This window comes from Episyrphus balteatus, chromosome 2, assembly GCF_945859705.1.
Source record: "Episyrphus balteatus chromosome 2, idEpiBalt1.1, whole genome shotgun sequence".
In the NCBI taxonomy this organism is placed as follows: domain Eukaryota; kingdom Metazoa; phylum Arthropoda; class Insecta; order Diptera; family Syrphidae; genus Episyrphus; species Episyrphus balteatus.
In genome coordinates this window covers 17,774,479-17,801,172 of record NC_079135.1, presented here as the reverse complement: position 1 = coordinate 17,801,172, position 26,694 = coordinate 17,774,479, and the positions used below count along the sequence as shown (strand labels likewise).

The window sequence follows — 26,694 nt, the reverse complement described above, 5'->3', positions numbered from 1 at the left end:
GGGGCCCCAAAATTTAGTCTTACCCTGGGGCCCCGGCGACTCAACGTACGCCACTGGTAAGAGACCCAGAAAAAAATAAAATAAAATGAGGTCTCAATTATAAATTTAAAACATGATGAAATATACACAAATAATAATAATTAATTTTTCTAAAGGCTTGACCACACCGGAAGGGTACCTATGCGGTAAGGCTAATTGTATGAAAAAATTCCAAACTGGAACATCGATATTTAGGTGTGGAATTTTGTTCACACAAGTACCTACTTGTACTGCTACCGCATACCTTCCGGTCAAACTTTTACTCTTCAAAATTAAGAAGTTTCAAAAGTCCGGAGCATATTAAAGTAATGAGATATTATCACAATTCTTGACTCCTTAGAAATTAAAAAGTGCCTATAATATCTTAAATAAGGTCCCAAAGTAGAACTTTGTAAAATGATATTTAAGAAAAGTTGATGAGAAACTATACAAATATTTTAAGAGACATTTTTTTTAATACCTTAGGACCTCAAAAATCAAAACGAATAAAAACGAGGACTACGCCCTATAGCTGACTACAATGCAAAATAATTTAATAAGGTCCAAAATGACAATTATTCAAACAATGGAAATAATGTTTACAATTTTGTTGTCATTTGGAATAAACGTTTTTTTAGTTTGGGGTTCTAATTTCATAAAAAAGTTATGCTAGAATAAATTATGACTTCAAAAATTGATATGACACGAAATCAAATAAAATAATTGGTGGCCCAATTACTAAATAATTCAGTGAACTTAGTCATCATTTGGCAAAAGACTCACAAACACTCAGGAGACCTAAACTTTTAAATGCCATTAGGCAGCTTAGATTCATTTTCCTAACTCTTCAAAACTAGGACCCTAAGATTAAGCATGTTCAAATATTAAAATAAATGACTCAAATGACTACTTAGAAAACGCATAAAATAAGGTCCCAAAATAGAATTTTGTAAAACTTAATTTAAAAAACATTTATTTTAAACTGTTGAAATAATCAGCTCACTCTTTATTAGAATACATTACTCTATTGCAGGGTCTTAATTTCATACCAAAGTTCTTAGAATAAATTAGGACCCTAAATTTTAAACGGCATGAAATTCAATAGTCCCAAAAATTATTCAGTGAAATTAACCCACAATTGGAAAGAGACCCAGAAAAAAATAAAATAAAATGAGGTCTCAATTATAAATTTAAAACATGATGAAATATACACAAATAATAATAATTAATTTTTCTAAAGGCTTGACCACACCGGAAGGGTATGCGGTAAGGCTAATTGTATGAAAAAATTCCAAACTGGAACATCGATATTTAGGTGTGGAATTTTGTTCACACAAGTACCTACTTGCACTGCTACCGCATACCTTCCGATCAAACTTTTACTCTTCAAAATTAAGAAGTTTCAAAAGTCCGGAGCATATTAAAATAATGAAATATTATCACAACTCTTGAACAAAATTAGTCCCTAGAAATGACAAAAGACCCATAAGGCTCAAAAGTAGGATTTTCTAAGATATTATTTAAAAAAAATTGAAATAATTGGATCACTCTTCTCTTAAAATAAATTAAGACCCCAATAAACTAAAATATCACGAAAATAAGAGTTTGCCTCAAAAGTAATAACTAAATGGTGCCCTATTCATTTATCATTAAAATCATTCCATTACTGACAAAAGATAAAAAAAAAAAAATAAAATGAGATCTTAAATATAAATTAATAATCAACATTCTGCTTGGTTAAAAACAAACAAGAATAAATTAGGGCCCACAAACTGAAATGATACAAATTAAAGAGTTTGCCTCAAAAGTCGTGACACATTAATAATAAAATGGCCATTCATTGTTCATTAAAAACATTACATTAATGGAAAAAGACCCACAAAAACTATAATGAGGTCCCAGTAAAAAAAAGGTAATTAATAACATTTAACAAGGACGTTAGGATCCTAAATTTATAATTAAGAACAAATTGGACAAAACAAAAAAACTAAAAACACACAAAAATTTGAGTCTGGCTCAAAAGCCTCGACAAATTTATTATTAACCCTTTCGGACCCAGCGTTACTCTCATGTAACATATTTTTTAAAAATTCGTAAAAAATATTCATTAAATAATTTTTTAGGTTTCGATGGCTTAATTGAAAGATAATGCCTAGATACTGGATTATTAAAATAAGTTTGTCAAATATCATATTTTTAATTTTTTTTTTCAATCGAAAAAGGGTGTGAAATTTTTTTTTGAAAAAAATTTTTTTTTATAAATGGTCATGATTTTGAAAAAAAAAAGATATAAAAAATGTTAATCCAGAAATTGTTTTGTTTTTTTTGGTGGCCAGGCAGTGCATTTTACTAACATGTAACATGAGAGTAACACATTAGTTTATTTATTTATTATTTTGGAAAAAAACCTTTTGCTATTCATATTTCTTAGTTGTGATGTGATTTTCATAGCTTGGGTTCGAAAGGGCTAATAAATTGGTACCCCAATAATTTTCCAGTGAAATCAAACCATAAATGACAAAAGGCCCACATTTAAAAAGGGCTTTTCTTTTTTTTAGGGTCCTAAATGCATAGTTAAGTTCTTAGAGCAAATTAGGTATTAGGGCCTCAAAATGAACATTGAACAAAACAAGAGTAGGCCTCAAAATTCAGGACAAACTCAGAGTAAAATGATACCTCATTAATTGATAGCTTAAAATAAATCATACAATAAATGACCCACAAGAAATAAAATGAGGTTCCAAATTTAGATTTTGCTGAATTTACAAAAACAAAGTCATCATTTTGCTTGTTCAAAAAAACGTTTAACAAGAAAAGTTTCTTTTTTTTTTTTGAGGTCCTTAATGCATACTTATGTTTTTATCATAATTTACGACCTCAACAGACTTTTTTTTAAAGAAGTCATAAAATACATATACCTACCTAATGGACTTTTCTAAAAAATTTCTTAGCTGTTCATCAATGTTCATGTTATATTAGTTTCCCCCGGACTTACAATAGAAAAATGTTTTTTAATTTAATTTTTAATAAATTTTCTCTTGAGTTGTTGTGTATCTATTACCTTAATTTGTTAGTGTTTTCAATTTCCCGATGTCGAGTTGGTAATATCATAAATCATAGCACTTACATCTAAGTTCAAAACGACTTAAGTTAACAATAATTTATTATTAAAAATAACCATTTTTCCAATATACTTGTATTATTACAAGCCTTATAAAATCAACCTTGTGAAAATTATTAAAAAAAGAAAAATGTCCAACTCATCACATCAACTGTCATTCTTTAAGTAGCATCACGATCGCATTCACTTTCTAGCATTTAATAACAACAACTCTCGTTTTCCATCGGATAATTGGTATTACATTTTGTGACCAAACAAGCATCATCTGAGAGCTGCTATAGGAGCAGTATAACAGAGCCACAGAGACCGGCCTACAAACAAATCTTCTAACTGCGCACAGTGATTTACTACCTCAGATAAGTATCATCGTGTCTTTTTTGTTGTCGAAGTCATAGCATCGTTGTCGTCGCAATATATAGTCACTTAAAGAAAACCAAACATCTTATAGTGGCCCTCGCCTTTTTTGGAAACTAGGGCGACCTTCAAAGAAAGCGTAACCGCCAACCTGGGTTTGAAAACAAACATATGAACATAATGTTGGTTCCCGGAGTAAAAAAAAAAAAAAAAACAATACAAACTACTTGATCACTGTCAACAGCTCTTCTTAACCTGCACCACTGCCACACAGAGCATCCAGTCGGTATCAGCAACAGAATTGAATTCATTCAACAAAAGGTTGCAAGGAATTTGTGAAAAGTGAAATTTCGAACGCGTCTTCGTTGTAAGTATATCTCTCGGGGGACGTGGACATGAAAAACGAGAGTGCTTCTCACGTGCCAATTTTGGAGGCTGGTTCAATGGCTTTTGGTCCTGCCTTGGCTTTGAGAGTGACTTTATGGTTGTAATCAGCAGCTTTGATCTTTTTTTTAATGTTCATTGAAAGTAGTTTAAAAAAAAACACAAGAAAAAACGATTTGACTTGGGTTTTGATGAATCGAACGTAGCTTACCCGTTTAATCGGTTAATTGTCCTGCAAAAAAGAGCATTAAAAACCCGAATCATTATAGCAATTGAAAGATACTTATGTATGTAGTATCTGAGCTGAATTTCGTGGCCGCCGCCGCCTTTCAATATGTAAACTCCCTTTGTCCATTTTTCGTTTTTTTTTTTGAGATATTTCACACCTTTACTTTTTTGTAAAATACCTTTTTTCTAGGATTGAAAAATAAAGCTCGAGTAATTGGTTAACATGGAAAATGTAATAGAAGTCAAAATCGTGAGTTTTCAAAATAAGAAAAAATGGAAAATTTCTAAGTTCGCAGATTAAATACCAATTGTCACAGTTTGCAATTTAGTAACATCAAAATATTAGTATTAAAAGAGATATTTACTTTTAGGGTATGATTTAGCATATTAAATCTTGAAATTGGTATCCTTGCAAACAGCCAAGATTTAGGAAAGCTTTTTAGTGTACACGAATAATATTTGCTGCGTACAAATTGCTAGTTTAAATACCACTAAATTTTTAGTTATAGGATGTAGGTCCGTTAGATTTTTAATGCTTTAAATAGAATTAGGTCGAAATTGTTCGCCGAAATTCGGAGCTATGAACTTAACTGGCTATGTATGCTTCAATCATCTCGATATCTTCTTTAACCCCAGGAGTTATGGAATTTTCCTAACAAAAGCCACTTTAAAAGGGGTTAACCTTCGATTTTTCCAAAATCAAAAAAAAAAAAACATAGACTTGTAATTTTTGTACCTAAATATGCAAATAACTCAGCAACGAATCCTCAAAGAGACTTTTAATTTTTTAATTATGAATTGGGCTTAAAAAGACCTTTCTTTTGATGCCTCACTCGAAGGATTTGGAAGAAATTTTTTAAAATGATTTTTTTCCGAAAACTAAAAAAATAAAATGCACGACTGGGTCGCACGTACTTGCTCTTGTAGTTCAAAGCAACTTTATCTTAAATATCTATTGGAAATTTAAGATTTTGTGAAGAAAAAAAAAATAAAAACAAAAGTTAAAAAAATTCAATTTTTTTTAAATTTTTTGAAAAACTTTTTTTTAATTTTTTTTTTACATTTTACACTTCAACACCTATGATGTCTGTAAATTTTGAAAAAATTGACTTATGCTTTGATGAAATATATGGACTTAAAAAACATGTCAATTTTTGAAAAACGGCAACGCCATATTTCCGCTCTTGGCATTTTTTGAGAAAAACTAAAAACGCAGTTTTGTTGGAATCAATAAGAGTACTGCGAACACCAAATTTAAACGAAATCGTTAGAGCCGTTTTCGAGAAATTTGAAATACCTCGAAAACGTTATATGGGAGATATGCGTTAAATTGGAGATATTAAAAGAATAAAAAAAACGGACCTAGGGAATAACCTAAAAAGCATCTGTACCAAGTTTCAAGCAAATCCATCCATCCGTTTAGGCCCTAGCTCAATGTACAGATGGACGCACAGACGCACAGACGCACAGACGCACAGACCGACGGACGGCATGACGAAAACCACTTTTTTGATCTTCTCCATCATCGTAATGTTGGTTTTGATTAAAACCTCGATTTTTTTTTTCTACACGAAACCAATACTTGCCCTATAGAGCAAGTAAAAAATATATGTAAATTTGTATTCTTAAATGCATAGGCCTGTTATTATGAACTCATGTCTTTAAACCAAACACCTTTTTACGAGAATTTCAGTTGAAGTTATCTGCTTCTGAAAGTAACACAAAAATGGTGTGCTCTCTTGTATTTTCAGTTTAGTACCTACCTACCTGCTACTTAAAGTTGTGTCTGTACTGTCATGCATGAATATTTTTATAGATTTTGGTAATTTATTATATAAAAATATGAAGATATCTGTTAAAAAAAATAGTTTCAATATTTTAAAACCAGGGTTGTAAAAAATCATTTTATTTTTAATGCATTTGCTCTCCATTACAAATTTAAAAAAATATATATCAACTAAAAATATTTTACATTAAAAATGTTTGTATTGCAAATGAAAAAAAATTGCATTGAAAATAAAATTTGTATAGCAAATAAAAAATTTTCTGCATCGAAAAAAAAAAATCAATGCAAAATGTGTGCATTAAATATTTTATTTTTTTAATATTCGTCGAGTTTCTCACAATTTTGGAGATACATAAGCTATTTCACCTACTTATAATAATTTATTTCTAATGCAAATTTTCTTCAGTTGCCAAAAAAAATTTTTTTAATTCATTTTTTTAAATTTTCAATAAATATTTTTTTTAAATGATACAAAAAAATTAGTTTTTACAACCCTGCTTTAAAGTACGTTTTTCCTTAAAATGACGTGGCATTTATTATAAACCCTTATCCAAATACTATACCTACTTAAAATTACTTCTTCTCCGTTTATTTAATGTATAGGAAAACGCTGACGACAGAGAACCACTAAACTTTTGCTGTACATTTTTTGAACAAATAAAAAACGCTTAAATCTCCATAGGTTGTGATGTTAGGTAATAAAATAATTGCTATAGCAAGTCTATAGTATTTTTGTTAATACCTACTTACTTAACTAACACTAAGTATCTAAAAAAAAAAATCCTTATACAAGTATATAATTTTATTTGTGAATGAAACAGTTTTTATTGACTCCTGCAAAATTTTAAGTATGTGACTTAAGGGGTTTTAAAAATTGACCTATTCAATTGTAATGAAAATAAATATCTTGCTCCATAGAGCCATAATTTTGCACTGGCGAAAATCCCATTTTTACATGTAAAAAGTATATTTTATTTTTTTTCCTCAATAATAGGTAAAAACACGCTATGAAAATGTTTGTTTCCATTATCATATCTATACATATATGATTAGTACCTTAGTTACTTTTTCTATTTCTTACTTTATCCCAAAGTACTGAACCAATTTCAATTTAAATTTCTTAAGAAATAACCAATGGAGTACAGCCGTGCATAATAATGTTTGGATGCAAATAAATAAACAACTAAACCTTTAAGAAACTTATTGTTTTCAGTTATGAGTAGAGCTTAAAAAAACCTTTCTTTTGATGTCTCACTTGATGAATTTGGAAAAAACTTTTAAAAATGTATTTTTTTTGGAAAGGGGTACCGCTTGGATTTTTTTCGAAGTTAAAAAAAAAATGCATTGGTTTGATGATAATGAACTCATATCCGTAATTCAAAACCGATTTCGAGTCAAAAAATGTCGTCTTCGGAATGTTAAAAAAAAAGTTTGGTTCGACCCGGGAACCATCCGTCCAAGAACCTTTTGGTTTTCTGTGATGAATAGAGCTTAAATAACCCTTTCTTTTGATGTCTCAATTGATGAATTAAAAAAAAAAAATTTAATATGCATTTTTTTTCGACTGTGAATAAAAATCAATAAACCAAAACTTGTTTCGAGACTTTGGTCCGCAGATTGTTAGAAAAAATAATGTTTGGATGCAAATGTATAACTCAGCACCCAGACCTTCAAGAAACTTAGAGAGGTCCTTTTTTTATGTCTCACTTGATTAAGATAAAAAAAATTCTTAAAAAAATAAACACGAAAAAAAAGTTTTATGTTAAGAGAATTTCAGAAATCAATAAATCCCTTTATGTCACTCCAAAAATAAATTAAAAAAAAAGAACATACAAAAATTAAGTTTTTAGAATGTATAGAATTTTATTAGTATTTGTAAATATATATTTATATAACATTGTTTTTTTTTTCAATTAATACAACTTTATTTTTGATTTTTATAATATTTCTTGATTTACCATCCTACAAGTTTTTTTTTTTTTTTGTTTGCCTTAAAAATAGTTTTTTTTTTTTCTTAATACTTAAATAATAAACAGTATAAGATATATATAATTTTAAATAATAAAATACAAAAAAAAATAATATTTAAGGTGAAGCGTGTTGATGAATTTGTTATTGTTTATAGAAAAATAATTTTGATACTCGCATTTTTGTGAGTGTACATTTTTCATTTTTGCTTAGAAACTTATTAACTTTTGTTTTTTTTTTTATGTATTTTGAGGTTGCTATAGAAAAATTATATTTATTTATAATCCAGTCAAATAAGGGTTTAACCTCGGAATGAATGTTAGTAAAAATTTTTTTTGCTCAATATCTTCCTTTTGCCATTCTATAACATACCTCAAAAGTCTAGAAAAATCTCATGTCCGCTTGTCGCGATTTCAAAGTCAAATCGCGAAATGGAGATTTTCAAAACTAGCAAAAATAGGCTATGGTATTATATACACATATGATACATGATTTCAAGGTATTTTTTAATGCTCATTCCAAAAAATCTAAAATCAAGACAATCTGACGTCTCTGGAAAAAGTTATACCTGTTTTTCATCTGTCAACTCATATTATTATAACAGTTGCAAACTTACTGCCGAAAAACCCTTAAAAGTTATGGTAGATGAACCAAATTTAGCATGAAGATTTTAGAATCCATCATTATTAAAAATCAAAACAATCCATTACAAAAAATATATATACCTACGAAATAATGGTATTTTTTGATGGAGCGGCAAATTTTGGGATATGCACTAAAGAAGATTCTTGTTCATCTTAGGAATAAGTGCTAATAGGCTAATTTTTTCATTTTAATCTTTGTTTGGATATTCTTTAACTACCCTCAAAAATCTAAAAAAATCTCATGTCCGCAAGTCCTAATTTTCTTGGTTTGAAAATAAGGTGCAGATTTTAAAAAAATTAATAAGAAAAGTTTAAATTTTTATATGTATACCAACATAAGCGACATGATTTAAAGGTATTTTTTAACACTTATTCCAACAAAACTCACAAACAAGTCAACCTGACCATCCCTGAAAAGTAATGCACCTTATTCATGTTGATCTGACACAAATATCTGAAGTGTAATTTTTCAATTTTTTAAAATCTGCAACTTATCTTCAAACCAAGAAAATTAGGACTTGCGGACATGAGATTTTTTTAGATTTTTGAGGGTAGTTAAAGAATATCCAAACAAAGATTAAAATGAAAAAATTAGCCTGTTAGCACTTATTCCTAAGATGAACAAGAATCTTCTTTAGTGCATATCCTAAAATTTGCCGCTCCATCAAAAAATACCATTATTTCGTAGGTATATATATTTTTCGTAATGGATTGTTTTGATTTTTAATAATGATGGATTCTAAAATCTTCATGCAAAATTTGGGTCATCTATCATAACTTTTAAGGGTTTTTCGGCAGTAAGTTTGCAACTGTTATAATAATATGAGTTGACAGATGAAAAACAGGTATAACTTTTTCCAGAGAAGTCAGATTGTCTTTATTTTATATTCTTTGGAATCAGCATTAAAAAATGCCTTGAAATCATGTATCATATGTGTATATAATACCATAGCCTATTTTTGCTAATTTTGAAAATCTTCATTTCGCGATTTGACCTTGCAGTCGCGACAAGCAAACATGAGATTTTTATAGACTTTTGAGATATGTTATAGAATGGCAAAAGGAAGATATTGAGCAAAAAAAATTTCTACTAACATTCATTCCGAGATTTACCCCTTTTTTCTCCTTATTTTACTGTATTATTAATTTTTTCTTTAAATATTTTTGTCTAAATGTTAAGGAAAAAAATAAATGTTTTTCAAAAAATATACAAACTATTCTACAAAAATAAACTTAAATCTAATATCGTAAATATTTTTATTTTTCCACTACATGCTACAATGGCTTTTTATCAATATAAACAAAAAATAATTTTAAAATAAAAAAACAAAAAAAATATATTAAAATAAAATAAGAATAAAAAAAAATAAATGTAAATAATATTTAACAAAACAAAAAATAATATAATTTTTAACTTTAAATTTAATTATTTATTTTTATATTTAAGAAAATTACGTGCTAAGAATTAAATAAAAAATATCTTTTTTTGAATTACAACACTTACACAAAAAGCTAATTGAATGTGAATAAGATAATTACCGGCAGTAGTTGGATATTATTTTTGGAGTCGGAGGGGGGAAGGAGTGTGTTGCCAAGGTTGTTTGTTTGGGGAGAAATATGAAAATTTACAAATGGACGGTAACCGAACTGTCTAAGTAGGGATGATCCTGCTCAGGGCTGCTAAGCTCTTGATTTCGACGAGGGAAATCGGTGTGAGCCGACGAGGATGATGACGATGAAGTGTTGCTGGGTTTTCGCATTAGAGGCCATGCTGGTTCGTGTGATTCATTGTCCGGCGTCATTGAGATGTCGGACATTATTCCACTTTCTATCAATTAAAAAGTTAAAGAAATTTATAAAATGATCAACTTTTTAAGGACTTTCTAAAATCTTACCCATTGAAAGCTGACTTATAAGCGTTGTTGAGCGTTTGTGGTTACCTCGACCTTTTTTGCTTATAACAAGAGTCTGTGTCTCATTGATCAGCTCTAAGCCTCCTTGTGGATTCTTGCCACTATTACTACCGCCAGAACCGTTACTTATCGAGGAACCACTTGTTCCCGATGACATTGAACTCTCCGATATCAAAGAATTTGGTCGACGTGGAGTCTTGCTGTTCTCCGACATGCTTCCAACAAATGAATTTCTAAGTTTTGGAGCTAAAATACGAAAACTTTTGAACTATTTCGAATTTTTAAAACTTTTCGAAGTTACCTTTTCCCAGTTGATTTATTGTAATCGATCGATCACTGATCTGATTATTGCTCGGACGAATATCCAAGCAAGGTTTACTTCCTATACCCATAGAAGACATTTCGGCAAGGCGAATTTCTAAAAATATCAATCAAAAAAAGTTTAAGACCTTGCAGTTTATTTTTTCGAAATCGAAAACTTACCTCGATTTCGTTTCGCCTGTTTCCATAACAACTTCGAAACCTCTTCTGTCCAAGCATTTTTGATATCCTCCGACATACTTTGCAATGTCCATGTATCTTCTGGCTTACGTTTTCGAAACCATATTTCGAATTTTGTTGACGAATCACCTGTGTGTGCTGTCAAGCCAATATCTGATGTTTTTATACTGTTTTTGTAAATATAAATATCCAAATTCTAAAAAAAAAATTCAAAACATTATTATGAATTTATGGATCTTTATTAAAAGACTTTAGGCTTACTTTATGATCTGGGAATCTTCGAGCTTTACTAAATAAAACCAAATCTTCGAATAGAAAAACTTGTCGAAGTGATTTCTTACCACCACGTCCTTGCCAAACTAAAAATTCATTTTGACGTAGAAGTCTGCCTTGTTCTTTGACATTAACATCACAATCTCGTAGAGAATCCATGGCAAGTAAATCATTTCCATGTCGCAATTGGAATTTTACCATTTCTTCGGCACGATGGAGTTCTTCAACGTCGGCGGCGATTTCATGAAGTGCAGGACCCTGTAGAGGAGAGTTAATTAGAAGTACCAGTTTCATTGTTTTTTTTTTTTTTTTGTTATAAAGAGAGGAGCATTGAGTTAAGTTAAGAAAAAATAACCTTTTTGCAATGGATTTAAACGAAATTAAATGAATATTTAAAAAATCAAAGTTAATTGTGTTTATAAACAATATATTCTAAAAATAAGTTATACAATCACTGTTTTTGGAAATTATACGGAAAGGTCTCATAGCTCCAATATCAATTTGGACTTTTTTACTTGAATTTTGTTGCAACGATCAATTTTGAAAACAAAATTTAAAACACTATTGACAAAAGAAAATAATTACTATATAAGAACATGTTGGTGAATAAACATGGAGCCGCGCTGACATGTTAAATATTTTCAAAAAACTTTTCTGGCATTTATTTTTTTTTTTTTCAATAGATTTTATAGAAAAGCAAAATTTTTTTCAAAAGGTTTTTTGGTTAAAAAATAAAAAAAAAATCATGTTTCGCAAACGAGTAATTTGGTCGAAACATTATCTTAAAGGGGGAAATCCCTCTGAAAGACAGCTTTTTCAATAATTTTTTTTTGGAAAACCGAAAGCATTTGTTGAAATTTGGAAAAGTATAAAATATTATTGACGTTATGAAGTATTTTTTTGAAGTAAAAAAAAAAAACAAAATGGCGGCTCTACAGCTCTTTGAAGTTGACGCCTCGCGTTTGCGCCGTGCAATGCCCTGGTCCAGAAAACTATTTATAGTCAAAAAGAAATTTTTTTCCAATAAAATATATTTATACGCATTGCATGAACCTAAATTTAGTAAAAACAAATCTAAAATAAAAATAAGAAGCCAAAAAAACAAAATGTTTTTAGAAATTGTTGAAAAAAAATATTTATTGTAATTATTTTTTTTAACCTTTAGGTTCATGTAATGGCCAACTACTTAACGAGTAATTTGCCTTTTATTTCAAGTCGATAGCTTCATTAGTTTTTGAGTTACGTTGCACGGCGCGAAAAAAAACGCGTTTCGAGAAAAATGCGTTTAAAGTTTACGTTTTCGTACCGTGGTAGGTTCGGAGTCTAGGGACTTTTGAGGCTTCATTTAAGGCTAAGACCACTGAAAATAGTTTTTCGGTTGATAAATGAATTTATTAGACAACAAAAAAAAAGAATTCAAAAATAAAAAATTCCAGAGGGATTTCCCTCCTTAAGATGTTAGGGAACCAAAAATGTTGTATCGAAATTTTCAAAACTCAAATTTTTTTGGGTTTTTGGTGATTTTACTATTTTCTCTAAAACTAAAAAAAATTGTAAGAACTCGAAAAATTAATGCCTTACCTCAAACTAAATTAAACTTTATCTAAAACACAAAAATAAACGTTTGCAAATTTTATTAACAAAATCAAAATATTTTCGTTAAAAATATAAATTTTTTGTTTTTTGCATTTTCGTCAACATTTTGAACAAAATTTTATTTTTTTTAATTTTTTTAATTCATCTACAAATTTTACATTTATAATTTTTACGATAAGATGGGTACTTTTTGCAGAAATTGTTAAAAACATCGTTTCGTCTCGCCTATTGTTTAACCTTTTCATTTTCGGCCATCTGTTGCCATTCTTGATTATTTATACCATCAACCCTAGGTTGCTGGTATATTCTGCTAATACCTATGTATTTTTTTAATCACTTCAACTGTTTTAAAGTAGGATTTTAGTTTTTGTATTTATTTTACTGTGCAAATGTAATTTTAAAATAAACTAATTTACAAGTGTTGAAATGAAATCAAAATTTATATAGGTATATTTTTAAAGAATTATTTAAAATAAAATTATTTTAAAAATTAAGCCCTAAATTTTTACTAGCCAAATAAATGTTTTTGTGAAATTTAAATTTTTATTGAAAATGATTAATAAATAATTTTTCTGATATTTTACACCTTATCTAAAGGTTTTGTTGGAAAAATGTTGAGATTGTTTTGGAAAAAAGTATTCCAAAAATCTAAGGGTAGTTGTAAGAATCTGTTATTAAATTTTAAAATGCCTTATTACAGTAAAAAACAGTGGAATGAATTTTTTCTGGCTTTCTTTAAATTTTGTTTTGCTAATATTCATCGATAAAACTTATTCAAATAGACAGTCTTCCTGGACAGAGCCCTGTTAAACCTGATCATAACGGTCTTAAAATACATAGTTTGCCATAAGAATTAAAATATGGAAAAGCTTATTTGTCTAAAAAAAAAACTCCAATGAAACAAAAAATATTTTTATTTTTGGAAGATACAATAACGAAACATGCTTTTTCAAACACCTTGTGGCGACAAATTTACCTTAGAAATGGTTGCTTTTTTTTGCTGCGAAAACCAAAAATTTCTAAGTTTTTGAATTAACTGCTAAAATAAGTCTGAAGTTAAAGGATAAAATCTGAAATTATTACAAACGATAGGATTGGTTTTTCAGAAATTTGAAGTAACCTAGACTCATATGATAAACTTAAACCTGGATTACTTTTCCTATTATTTAAGATCCAGAGAAAAAACGGCACATTTTCAATTTTTGTCAAAAATAAACTAATGATGAAAACAAATTTAAGCCTTGCTAAAAAAATAAATAAATGATGTACTTTTCGTACTAAATTGTATGAAAAACAAAATTTTTAAATGTGTTTTCTCTCGGAATGAGTTGGAATCGACTCTGGAACAAAGTTAAAAATTTTTAAAAAGGTTGAATTTAAATTTTTTTAGGTACGCATTTTTTTTATTTATAAAAAGCCAATTTTAAACCCACTTATACTAATAAAACCTTGAATATTCGAAAATGTGTTTGAGCTACAAAATTTTTTTGAAATTATGATGTTTATTTAAAAAAAAATGACAATAGTGTAAAAAGCCAAGTAAAGCTTTTTAACACTATTGTAAGCAAATTCAATGGTTTCTACATGTGTTTACATGCAAATTTTTCAAGAAAAAAAAAATCAAATTTTACTAAAACTTCAAATAGTCTTATTCGAATACTATTATTAAATAAACTAAGGACGATTTAAACGTTTTTGTAAACAAAAATTTTAATCGGTTGATTCGCTTTATGAGGATTTTTCAAATAAAAAAATACAGTTTATTTTTGAATATTTTTCAAAATTGCTTCTCAATTCTTGTTAGATATTTATATCAAAGCAAGTGTAAATTTTGTTCAAGGAAAATTCTTAAACACCTCTGGTTTTACTAGGCTAATAAATCGATTAAAATTTAGGTACATAACCATATTTTTAACTTTGTTTTGCAGTAAAATTGTTATTATATATTCAATTTCCAGCTTACCTCAACCGAACTACAGGCTTTAACAAGCTGCTGCAACAAAAGTGCATATTTACCCATCCTCTGTACAGGTTTTAATAAATATGAAGCCAAGTCCATTTTATCATTCAATTCCATCTGTTTCGACTAAAATAAAAAAATTATTTTATTCCTGCTATTTAATTTTTTTTCCAAACAAATGCAATCTTACCTTAAAAAATGTCGTTCCATATTCGCTCATAAGCGTATCACTTTTTGGTTTATTCTTATTATACAATGCATACAAATAAAACTTGGATTCATTTTCCAAAAATGCAGCTCCAACTTTTAGCGGATTACATTCATAGCGTTCCAATTCGGCTAGAAAATGTGGCTGATGGAATTCGAATATCTTTTCGATATTTCCAAAAATGACATTCCGTTGACCGCGCAAAGGTTGTGGTAAATTGTCACGCAGTAATTCATCGACGTAATTTTCGATGACGTAGTAGAGTGATCGAACATAGTCACGTTCGGTTCCAATCATTTCACGCATGATTAACAGAAGTCTCCTGTGATGGAAAAATTTTGAAATATGAGAAATTGAGTGATTTTTTTTTCGGGCAAAAAATTTACTTTTGAACTTTCGGATCAAGACCACTAAGTTCTTCAATTCTAGGCAGATCCATATTTGATGCATGACACTGAAGATGTGAATTGGCTTCCATCGGTGAATGAATGTCCAGGAATTGCTTTGAACTTCTTCCATAACAATCATCATCCAGTTCATCCCTAAAAAAAATCGACAAGGTCATAAAAAACCTATTTTTTCACAAAGTTGGTTTATACCCACCCTTTATCGCACATCTGTCCAGCCTCATTGAGACTCTGGCAAGAGCACACTCTCGCCAACTTCGGATTCCCCTCACATCGATCACATCCACCCAGCCCCGAATCAGCAATCTTCGAATGTTCCTCTTCGTCTTCATCACCTGGCTGTTCGTCCCTTGACGATTCCTCCCTCCAACAATGGCACAAGCTATCATTATTCGACGATGAATTCACTTTGTCCGGAGTGCTGGTCACCATTGTCGTGTTTGAGTTCTTTGGTTTCACTCGAGAATTATTGGAGTACGATTTCAGGGTTACCGCATGACACTTCTCGACGAGTGATGGTTCGCCCAACTTTGCCGAAAGTCGCTGCATCTCGTGTTGCATGTCTTCCTCTTTGCTATGCAAACTGAGCAAATGGTGGAGACGTGAGGCATCTTCGATACGTTCACGTGTTTGTTCCAATTTGACACTAAAGCTATCCAAAGATGTTTTTAATTGGGTGGCGGATTCTTTCAAAGGTTCCATATCGATGGCAGCATCGTGAAGGTCACGACCTTTTGCCAAATGTTTCTGTAAAAAAAAAAAAATGGGAAGAATCCATATAAGATTGGAAAATAAAATTTATTAAATGTCTTAAACATAATGAGTGTTAATTTAGCGAAGCACTTTTAGCAAATCGAATAGTTATTTTGTTGCTTATAAGTGACTGCAATTTTGATTTTTTTTGCTCCAGTAGTTTTTGGGGTTTGGTTATTTCGCTCAGTTTATTGAACGTAGCGAATCCAAAATAATTTTATATTTTTTTGCTATTTTGTTGCTGGATAGTTACGTCAATTTAGTTTTTTATGCTCCAATAGTTTTTGTATTTTTGAGTGTTTCGCTAAGTTTACATCAAGTTAGCGAAATCAAACTAGGTTTATATTTTGTTACTATTTTGTTGCTAATTAGATGCGAAAACTTTGATTTTGTTGCTCTATTATTTTTAGAATTTTATTTGTTTCGCTAACTTCACATGAACTGAGCGAAAAAAATTAATAAAACAAAAACTATAGAATTGGGAGTAGTTTATTTTTTTGTAACGGCAATTTTAATTTTTTGCTCCAATAGTTGTTTTGTTTTGTTTATTTCGATCAGTTTAAATTTATACTTTGTTGCTATTTTGTTGCTGGATAGTAACGTCAATTTAGATTTTGTTGCTTCGATAGTTTTGGTATTTTTAAGTTTTTCGCTAAGTTCATATCAACTTAGCGAATTCAAACTGGATTTTTATTTTCTTACTATTTTGTTGCTAATTAGATGCCAAAACTTTGATTTAGTTGCTCTATTATTTTTGCAATTTGATTCGTTTCGCTAAGTTCACACTAACTGAGCCAAATTTCAATAAAACCAAAACTATCGCAGCAAAAAATTGCCGTAACTAATTATCAACAAAATATGGACCTAGTTTGGATCCGATTAAGAGGAGGGGGTGCTCCGTTAAGTTCACAAGAACTGAGCGAAAAATTCGTAAAACCAAAACTAACGAAGCAAAAAAATTAAAATTGCCGTTACTAATTAGCAAACAAATAGCAACAAATTAGGGACAGAAATTTAATTTTTTTTTCACTCTAGTAGTTTTTGTGTTTTGGTTATTTCGCTCAGTTTATATGAACTTGGCGAATTCAAAATAATTTTATATTTTGTGTAATGTCAACTAAGATTTGGTTGCTTCGATAGTTTTTTTTTTTTTTTTTTGTTTTGAGTCTTTTGCTATGTTTATATCAACTTAGCGAAATCAAACCAGGATTATATTTTGTTACTACTTTGTCGCTAATTAGGTATAAAAGCTTTGCATAACTTGGCTCATAAAAAGGCTTTTTTTGTTGCTCTATTACCAGTTTGATTCGTTTCGCTAAGTTCACACGAACTGAGCGAAAAATTTCAATAAAACCAAAACTATCGATTCAAAAAAATTTAAATTGCCGCAACTAATTAGAAAAAAAAATAGCAACGAAATATTAAACTGCTCCCAATTCCCGATTTGCAAAAAGTGCTTCGCTAATTTCACACTCATCTCAAATATGGATCTTATTTCCCCGTCCAAGGTATTATTTACCATTACGTCACATTTCCGACTTACCATCGATATGAAATAATATTTCTCAAACTCCTGTTCATGCTCCTTGATGGCCACTTCACAGTCCAGCTGTAGATCTGTGAATTTAATCAGATTCTCCTGTCCATCGGTTTGTATCCAGGATTTCACCTGAAAATGCAACAAAAACAAAAAAAAAGTTGAGATCAAAAGTCACTCACAACAAGAGTATAGGTATAAAACCGAAAAAAGGAAACCGGGTTTTTTAATTAACGGCTAATAACTTTATGTCTATGTCTTCTCGTGTCTGTCTGTCTGGGGTTTTGTATATTCATACAAAGATGGAAGCACATATTGTATGCAATAGTAACCAACAGTAGCTACCGGCATTGAGCTGAGAGGCACTTCTAGACAGTTGTTGTGCTCTGAATTTGGAGGATCCATTTATGGTCAATCAGAAAGATAGCGCTAAGGCAGCTTCGGATAGCGTTAACTAGCGCTCGCATAGAGTCTTAGTTAGTTTTTTTTTTATTTACGAGCATAACTTTGGCTCATAAGGAGTTCGAATGATGTACCAACTACTGTGTGTGAGTCTAGTCTACTGGCATATTGCAGTGGCAGTGGACAGTAAATGTGCAATTGAAGAAGTTGAAGTCGAAAGTTATGTGCGACAAAAGGCTACCGTATCCGTTGTAATCGGGATAATGACTGTTTTCGTGCGATGTAATAAAATTCCAATCGGAAATAGTTTTAAAATTTTAATTAATTGAGAAAATTGTTTATGTTTATGGATGTGAATGATATTTTTTTTTTTATTAATTGATTGGATGTGAAGTATATGGAATCACAGATAGATATTGGATATTTATGAAATTTTTATAGTTTTCTTATTGCTTCTAAGATTTTTTTATGTTTCAAAAGGAGTGAAAAATATAGGGCAATTAGTCGATGTGTTGGATGTTTTGAATTCATGTTTTGACGGGAAAGTTGATACAGATAAGGATCTTGAAAAAGTTATGAGTTTACTAGAAAAAGTGTAAAAATAGTCAATATAACATTTCGATACGTGAGCTCATAAAAAATTAAAAGATTGACAGAGAATGAGGACCATGTCATCAGAAATTGTTTTGCAAAGACTAAGCACACCATATTGTAAAAACTTTTAATTGTTTTATCATTTTACAAAAATTGTAAATTAAGTTGAAAAATAATTTAACGCAAAGTTATCGAATTGCATAGCAAAAAATGACGAAATAGTTCTGCCACAACAAAAAATTTCCAAAAATAGTTCCAAAATCAAATTTTCACTAAATTTACTGTGATGTTGAAATCGTTTGTTGTTTTTATTTTTTTGGTTCTGACGGTTTTGGTAAAAGACTCAAGTTTTATTTTGTTGAGAAGGTCTATTTTTTTTTATATTTCTTTTTTTTTTTTGAAAATCATTATTAACGCTAGGTACCGAACCTTTTGTTTATTTTGCACTTTTTCTCAAAGGATATAGTTGGATAACGATTTGAATTGAACTCAAAAATTAATTTTTGTGTTCAAGAAAAAAAAAATTTCAGCAAAGAGCCATTGATTTTTTTTTTTTTTAGGTTTTAGTATAATTTTTGTTGATTAATAATAACTTCAAAATAGCAATTATTATAAATTACTTAGATGCCTACCTTAAAAATATTTTAGATACAATAAAATGCTTCTTAGAAAAAGAAAAATAACTGAATACGCCACTACTAAGCACAAATTGATTTCATTTTTTTTTTTTGGTAAAACTAATTTAATTTTTTATATATATTTTTTTTTTGTTTGATTTTATCTTAAACGATTGAACCGATTTTAAGTAAATTTGTTATACTGAAGCCGTGTTTTTTCTTCAGCTCAGTAGCTACTCATTTTTTGATTTTATTCGAAAAATAGAAACAAAACAAATATTTACTTGTGAATTTTGTTTTGTTTTGGGTATAAAATTAAAAGTGAGTAGCTACTTAGTATTAGAAAAAAACACGGTTAATATTTTTCTGTTTACTTTTATTTAAAAATTCGATAATTGCAGCATTCAAAGATTTTTAAAATTAAAACACCTTATTGCACACATTAATTTAAATTATTACATTGGAATGCAAAAAATACATATTTTTCATTAAAAGTTTTTAAAAACTAATAAAATATTTTTGGTATTTTTAGGTATCTAAACATTTTATTGTATCTATAAAACTAAGCCAATTTCTTTTTCAAATTCAAAACCAAATAATTTCCCGTATTATTTTGTTTCTTTGAAGTCACAAATTGTGTTTCCATTAAAATTTTCATCAAATACGTCAGCCTGCAAAATTTTGAATTATTAATCATAAATTTAATTTTATGTCCAAAATATTTGTAATTTCTTAAAAACGACTTGGTTTATTCAAAGGCGACTATCGTTGACCACCAGAATTACTTTTAACACCAGATTAAAGATTCTTCAAATTTATGTAACTAGGTGCTAGAAATTCGACGGATTTAAGTCGTTACTGTAAAGTTTTCTGCTATGGGGATTGAAGTCATTGATTTGGCAAAATTTTCAAACAAATTAATGTTTGGAAATCAATCAATGGAATTTGTTGATCTTTTACGTTCAGCAGTTTTTTTTTTGAAACTCCATTTTAAGATTATAATTTCTTAAAATTTAAATTGTTGTTAAAAGCTCTAAATTCATTTAAAAACTAATTGCATTTGTTTATATTTTGTATAAAATTAAAATTTATTACTTGACGCCTTAAGCCTGAACTGCATCAAAACACAAAGTCAAAAAAGTACAAAAAAGTAAACACGATGTTTTTTCTTCTTCCCCCTAGTAGCTTGTTTGTATATCTCTCTTTCATTTTAAAAAAGTATTCGATTCAAAAAGCTTGAACAAAACCAAGCTTTCAATTTTCACAAAGTTTTAAAAACAAATACACTCAAACAATATTTTATATAATTTCCGTAAGGTATCTCTTCGATCACATAGTTAATGTCATTTTGCGAAAAAAAGCTCTTTTGACAAACAATTGAAATTTCAAATACAGTCGATTCCCTCTAACTCGTACTTCCTTTAGGTCAAATTTTCCTCTAATTCAAATTTTTTACCGTTTTAAATGGATTAATCTTAGTCGAATTTCCATCTAATTCGAACCAATTTTCGTGTCTTGTGACAATTCGACTTTTATCAGTGTTACATGAAATCTTACGTTTTTTGAGTAATTAAAGTGTAAATTTGAATACATAGGCCAAAATTGTAAACAATGATACAAAATTTTTTTTCGAATTCAAGCTTTTTTCATTTTTTGAAAAAAATACATGTTCTATAGTATACTTATGTAATATTTTTTTTACACCATCAGAAAATAGACATTTTAACGAACGAAATGCCCACCGACTTTTTGAAAAAAGCTGATATTTTGACACGTGAATTTTCGATTGAAAATTAGGGTGTTTTTTTTTTAGTATTAAGTCAAAATAAGGTGAACAAATTAATATTTTAAATCAAATAAATTACATTGTATTTGGGACATTATAAGGTAAGTTTTCACCATATTTCGTAGAAAAATTTTTGTTTTTGAAAAAGATAAAAATAAAAAACCAAAAACTCGGTTTTTTGAATTTTTCACATACATTTTGAGGTTATGTGAAAAAATTGTCGATTTTTTTTGGTTTCAAAAATTATCGAACCTGGTCTATGTAGTTCAGGCTTTATTCTGAATTTTATACTTTTTTACAATTTTTTTTTTTTTAATTTTTTTGAACCTTTCTGAAAAAATTTTAGATATCTTTTTTTATTAGATTTTTAAAATTTTAATTTGAACTTAGTTAGGCATGAAATTGGCCAAAATTAACTTAAATAAAAAGGAGTCATTTTTTTCTCAAAAAGATATTTTGAACCAGCCTGATTTTTTCGTAAAAGGCTTAATGTGGATTTCATGTCTCATGGTTTTTTTTTTTTTGTAAAAAAACACTTTGGTAAACTCTATACTGAAATTAAGGAACACATTTTTCCCAATAATACATTTTAGATTTAAAAAAAAATTACTACATATTTTATTTTTTTGAAAATTCAATGTTTTGAAATAGGACCAATTAATTTTCTGGAAATTTTGATGTCATAATGTCATATGTGTCGATTAATATTTCAAATAAAATCATTTCCAAAATCATGTTTTTTTTTTTGTAATGTATGAATATTTTGTAAGTAAAAATAAACCAATTCTTTAAAGTCTAGAATGAAATATGTTTTTTTTTCGCAAAAAATGTTTTGAGAACGATTTTTTATATTTAATATTTTTCCAAGTCAATCATTATTTTTCAAGAATGCCAAGTTCAATTGTTCACTAAATTTTTTTGTTGTATTTTTAAAAACTGAATCTCAAAGATTGTTATCTGCAGGCCTAAATAAAACAACTGAGAATTAATCGTTAAATTAAATAAACTCTGAGCTATCCGTGTATCTTCAATAAAATTTTTTTTAAATACATCATTTTCATTGAATATTTCAACAAAATCTGTGTATTTATGTTTTTTTTTTTTATTTTATTTTTTTCTTTATTCTAATAAAGCTTAAAACCAATAAAAGACTTTCATTTTTGTTCGAAAATTTTTAAAACAAAATAAATCGTTCTGATAAGAATCCAATACAAAATAAATTACACTAAATTTTCACTTCTACTTTCTATTGTTAACTAAAGTTTAAACAAATCAATTCTAATAAAATAAATTACACCCACAATTTATCTATCTTTTATTTAAAATACAAACAAAAAAAAAAATAAATAAATAATTTTACTTTTTTTTACAAATCGCTATTTTTTGTCTACATGACAAAACAGTGTGTGATTCTAATCACAAAGACAATTTGTGACTTTATTCAACAAAAAAACAAAAAAAAAAAAAATAATAAAAACTTCAAACCAAGCCTCGAAATGATGATGTTGATGCAAATCTCATAATTATCTTACCCATAAAGTCTCCAAAGATAAGATGCACAACTTCATCTTCTCCAACAAGTCAAAGCAAAAAAAAAAGAAGAAAGTGATCTTCACATGGCAATGACGTTTATATTCTTAAGAAAACTTCATATAAAGAAAATAAGATGATTGCCCATCTTAAAAATGAAGATGAAGAAGAAAATAAAAAAAAAACCGTTTTCACTTTCGTGTTCTAATTTTAATATGAAGGTCAGTGCACTGAACAAATTCTCACATATTCAAACCGAGTTTAACGAATAATTAATTTTATAACGTCCGCTGATTGAGCGATACAATCAATTAAATTAAGAAATAAAATCATCAAAACCACACAAATCTGAAAATCAAGACTTTTAAAGAAATTACACCTTCCTTTTTTACCATTCAAAGACAGAAAAAGAAATGACCATGTTGATGATGATGGTCTTAATAATATTAAGCGATTAACCAAGAGATTTCCATTTAATAACATCGCTCTTTTTTTTCGTTTGATAAATGTGTACAATTCAGTTGTTTACTTTCATCAACAACATCCAGGCAGTTATAATTTATTTAAGAATCACAAATAATTGCAGTCGTTCACGATCACAATCATACACGTTAAGTTTTAAAAGGATTTTGGAACCACAACGCACATACTCACTACTTTTTGTATCTAAATCTGTAGCATTACCACCTTCATCACCACCGTCGCCAAATCCGCCACCACCTTCCTTTGAATGGTAGTTGGACATTTTGGACTTAATTGCTTAATTTATGCAAACACAGATTGTCGATCATTTTTAATTTGTTTAGCAAATCCAACACTGAACAGAGAGCGACCGACCCACGATGTGCTTTTAACCGATCGCACCTCTAATTGGAACTATAATACCCAGAGGCTGATATTAAGGCTTGTAGCGAGCAATAGCAGACAGTATGGGACTAGTTGTTGTCTCTTATTCAAAATTGTCAATTTTTTTATGGGGCGCCATGCTAATACAGACCTGGAAAAAGACCACCTTAAATTAAGCGGATTTCCGTATGGTTCTTAGCCAATATGATTTCCCTCTTAAATTAAGCAGAAATCTAGTTAATTTAAGATGAAAATCTTTTTATCTTTATGATGATAATAACAAGATTTTCATCCTAAATTAAGTGGATTTCCGCTTATTTTAAGACGGAAGTCATCTTGGCTAAAAACTATGCGGAAATAGGCTGAATTTTTGGTGGTTTTTTTCTCCGTGTACATAGGAAATTTCTTAAGAAATTCCAAAGTCTATAAAATCGTATTCTAAACAAAAAAAGATGAAACCGGATTTTCCGGTCTCAATTTTTCTCAAAATTTTTTGACATTTTGCTATCAGGCGGAATATAATTTTTTTATGTAAATTCTGCATTTTAATATAAGACATTTCTGAAAAGCTTTTCTTTTTAAATGTCGATCCATAAATTTGAATATCTTTCCTATAGCCTTTCATATTATTTACATGACTAAATCCGCTCCTGTAGAAAACATTGATCTCTGATAACAACAAATCTCTTTGTATCTACATCTCTGAAATGAATATTTTTTTTTTTTTAATTGTTTTATTTGTTTTCGTATTTAGTTTCTTTGGTTTTTTCGGATTAAATTGCATGATTATTTCCGTCTTGTTTGGGATCGGAGTTCGAACAAAATAATTATGATGATTGTTGACCACAGACCACACTTTAGTCTTATTTAGACAACTTCTTTATAATGGTTGACTTTTACTGATAGCAAAACAGCGTTCACATAGTTGACGGAATAATTTTTATTTGTTTATATAGAAATTCTTTTAGAGCAAAAGATTCTCAAGTAGCACACTGGTGTATAAATCAGTGTAAATTCATTAATTTTGGTGTAAAATTGAGGAAATTGAAAAAATATGGTGTATTTCTCAAAATTATTGGTATACAAATTATACCACTGTCTTTTCTGTAAAAAATTTCAACATTTTTTTAAGATTCCGTGCAAAAAATACACCGATATTCAGTTGTTTTTATAATATACCACTAATGGTGCATAAAATTAATCGATATTGAAATCAACCAAAACGGTATATTTTGTACACTCTCTTTGGTGTAGGAAGTACACCCTGTGGACATAAAATTCACCAGAATGCATAAGTGGGAGACGACATATTTTTCAATGGCCGCCATTAAAAAAAAAAAGACAGCGATTAAATATTTTACTATAATAGTATATTTATTGACCTAATTATCCCGAATTCTTGGTTTTTTCGCTTCGGTATATTATATTATAAAAGAACTCTTCTAAAAAAATTTAAAAGCAACAAAAAAAATTATAATTTTTGAAAAACTGATTTTTAAAATCGACATTTTTGAGGCGCTCGATTTTTAGAGGGGGTAGTATCTAAAATTAGTAGACAGAATGTGTTTCGTTTTAAAATTAGGCAAACAAATTCATATTTAACCATTAGTTTCTTATAGCAATATTATGAAAGTGAATAAAAATTCATTTTCATTTATTTCATAAGAAATGGTGTGAATTAGAATTCATCAAACTGTTTGAGGTAAAAAATAAACTTTGGCTCAAATTTTAAATCAGAATAATTTAAATGGTGTATTTTATCCATAGATTTATTGTGTATTTTTCAATTTCAAAGGGATAATTTTCACCAAAAACCAGATCATTTAATATACCACTAGCGCCATTTATACACCAAAATCGGTATATTTTTTAAACCACCGGAGTTTATTATATACGAGAAAATGGTGTATTTTTTATATTGAAAATGTATATCACGAAAGTGCAAAAAATACACCAAATATTTTGGTGTATTTTAGACTTTTGTGCTACTTGAGTTGTGTCTATTTCTTTTTTTTTAGTGCGATTGATAAGAGTTTTTCATTCAGAATTATTTTTAATGGCCTAGATGGGATAAGTTAGTGGAAAAACAAGATTTTTTTAAAGATGACAACAGTTGGTATTAGATTACGAAAAAAAAGTACATCGATTACAAATTTATTGAAATTGTTGGAACTTAAAATCGTACTGTACATTTAAAATGTGAAAGCAAAAGTAAAAGGTTTTTTCGATAAGTTTTGATAAAATAACCTATTGCATATGTCCATTAAGTCAAATAAAAGACATTTTTTCTTCGTCTTTGGCTAGTTACTGATTTGCAAATATTATTGTTGCAATACACAATACATATACATATATCCTTAAACAAATAATGCACATCCAAAGATACAAGACCAAAAATAGTTTATCCTTTTTTACATACATAATATTTTGATGGTTTGTAAGCAGACACCACACAGTTTTAGCTTCGGGGTTCACTGTGGCGTATGTGTAACATTTTTGTAAGCAGTTCTTTTTTTTTTACTTTAATTTTGTCTGCCTTTATTTATTTATTCTTCCTTATAAATGACTGAAATTTGAAAAAAAAAATCAACTTTACATAGAGATAAATTTTATACAAACAGTCGACTAAAAGTTGTGTTTCCGCTTTTAAATTTTACCTGCTTCATTTTTAGCAGATACACTTAATCTTTAAGAAGAAAATTGTACTAAAATAAAATGTTTTTTTTTCTTTTTATTAATATTTCTAACAAAATAATTTTTATAACCAAAATTCAAAATTTTTAGAGTAGGTAGTTTTTTTTAACAATGAAAAAAAAAAGAAATAAAATTAGAATTTCATTTTGTAACTATTGTTGTTTACAAAGACTTTAAACTAAAATTTTAAAATAACAAAAATGGATCATAGGAATAGAAACAAGATGGATTCTTCTTTGGACTTCAAGAACACCTCTTAAAATAATTTTTTTTCCTTTAAAGAACGAAGTTAAAGAGTCTTTTGTTAACTTACATTAGCCAAATTTGTACACCAATAAAATAAATTTAAGGGTTAAACAAAATCCATTTACTTTGTGAGTAGTGATGGTTATAAGAAAAATAATAAAATTTTGAAATTGAAAGCTTTTACAGTCTACTTTTTAGATATTATATTAAAAAAACAAACTTAAAAATCATTTAAAAAAAATCGATAAAATATATCTTTTTTTTATTCCATCACTTTTTTTTATATGACAACCTGCAATAAATTTTTTACCATGTGAAAGCTTATTGT

At 28.6% G+C, this 26,694-nt stretch overlaps 1 protein-coding gene across 5 annotated transcripts in view; it reads right to left on the bottom strand.

The window, feature by feature from the left end:
• Positions 1-9,934: 9,934 nt before the first annotated feature.
• Positions 9,935-26,694, bottom strand: part of LOC129908710 (uncharacterized) — a 218,323-nt gene continuing 201,563 nt past the window's right edge. For all 5 annotated transcript variants that reach the window (XM_055985432.1, XM_055985433.1, XM_055985430.1 and 2 more), the window contains 10 exons: positions 17,658-17,783; positions 15,558-16,108; positions 15,341-15,496; positions 14,937-15,276; positions 14,750-14,872; positions 11,179-11,448; positions 10,900-11,113; positions 10,718-10,834; positions 10,399-10,662; positions 9,935-10,331 (listed from right to left, as the gene is read on the bottom strand). In XM_055985432.1, coding sequence (XP_055841407.1) covers positions 10,129-10,331; positions 10,399-10,662; positions 10,718-10,834; positions 10,900-11,113; positions 11,179-11,448; positions 14,750-14,872; positions 14,937-15,276; positions 15,341-15,496; positions 15,558-16,108; positions 17,658-17,783 — 2,364 coding nt within the window. In that variant the 3' untranslated portion in view covers positions 9,935-10,128. The remainder of the gene's footprint in view (positions 10,332-10,398; positions 10,663-10,717; positions 10,835-10,899; positions 11,114-11,178; positions 11,449-14,749; positions 14,873-14,936; positions 15,277-15,340; positions 15,497-15,557; positions 16,109-17,657; positions 17,784-26,694) is intronic.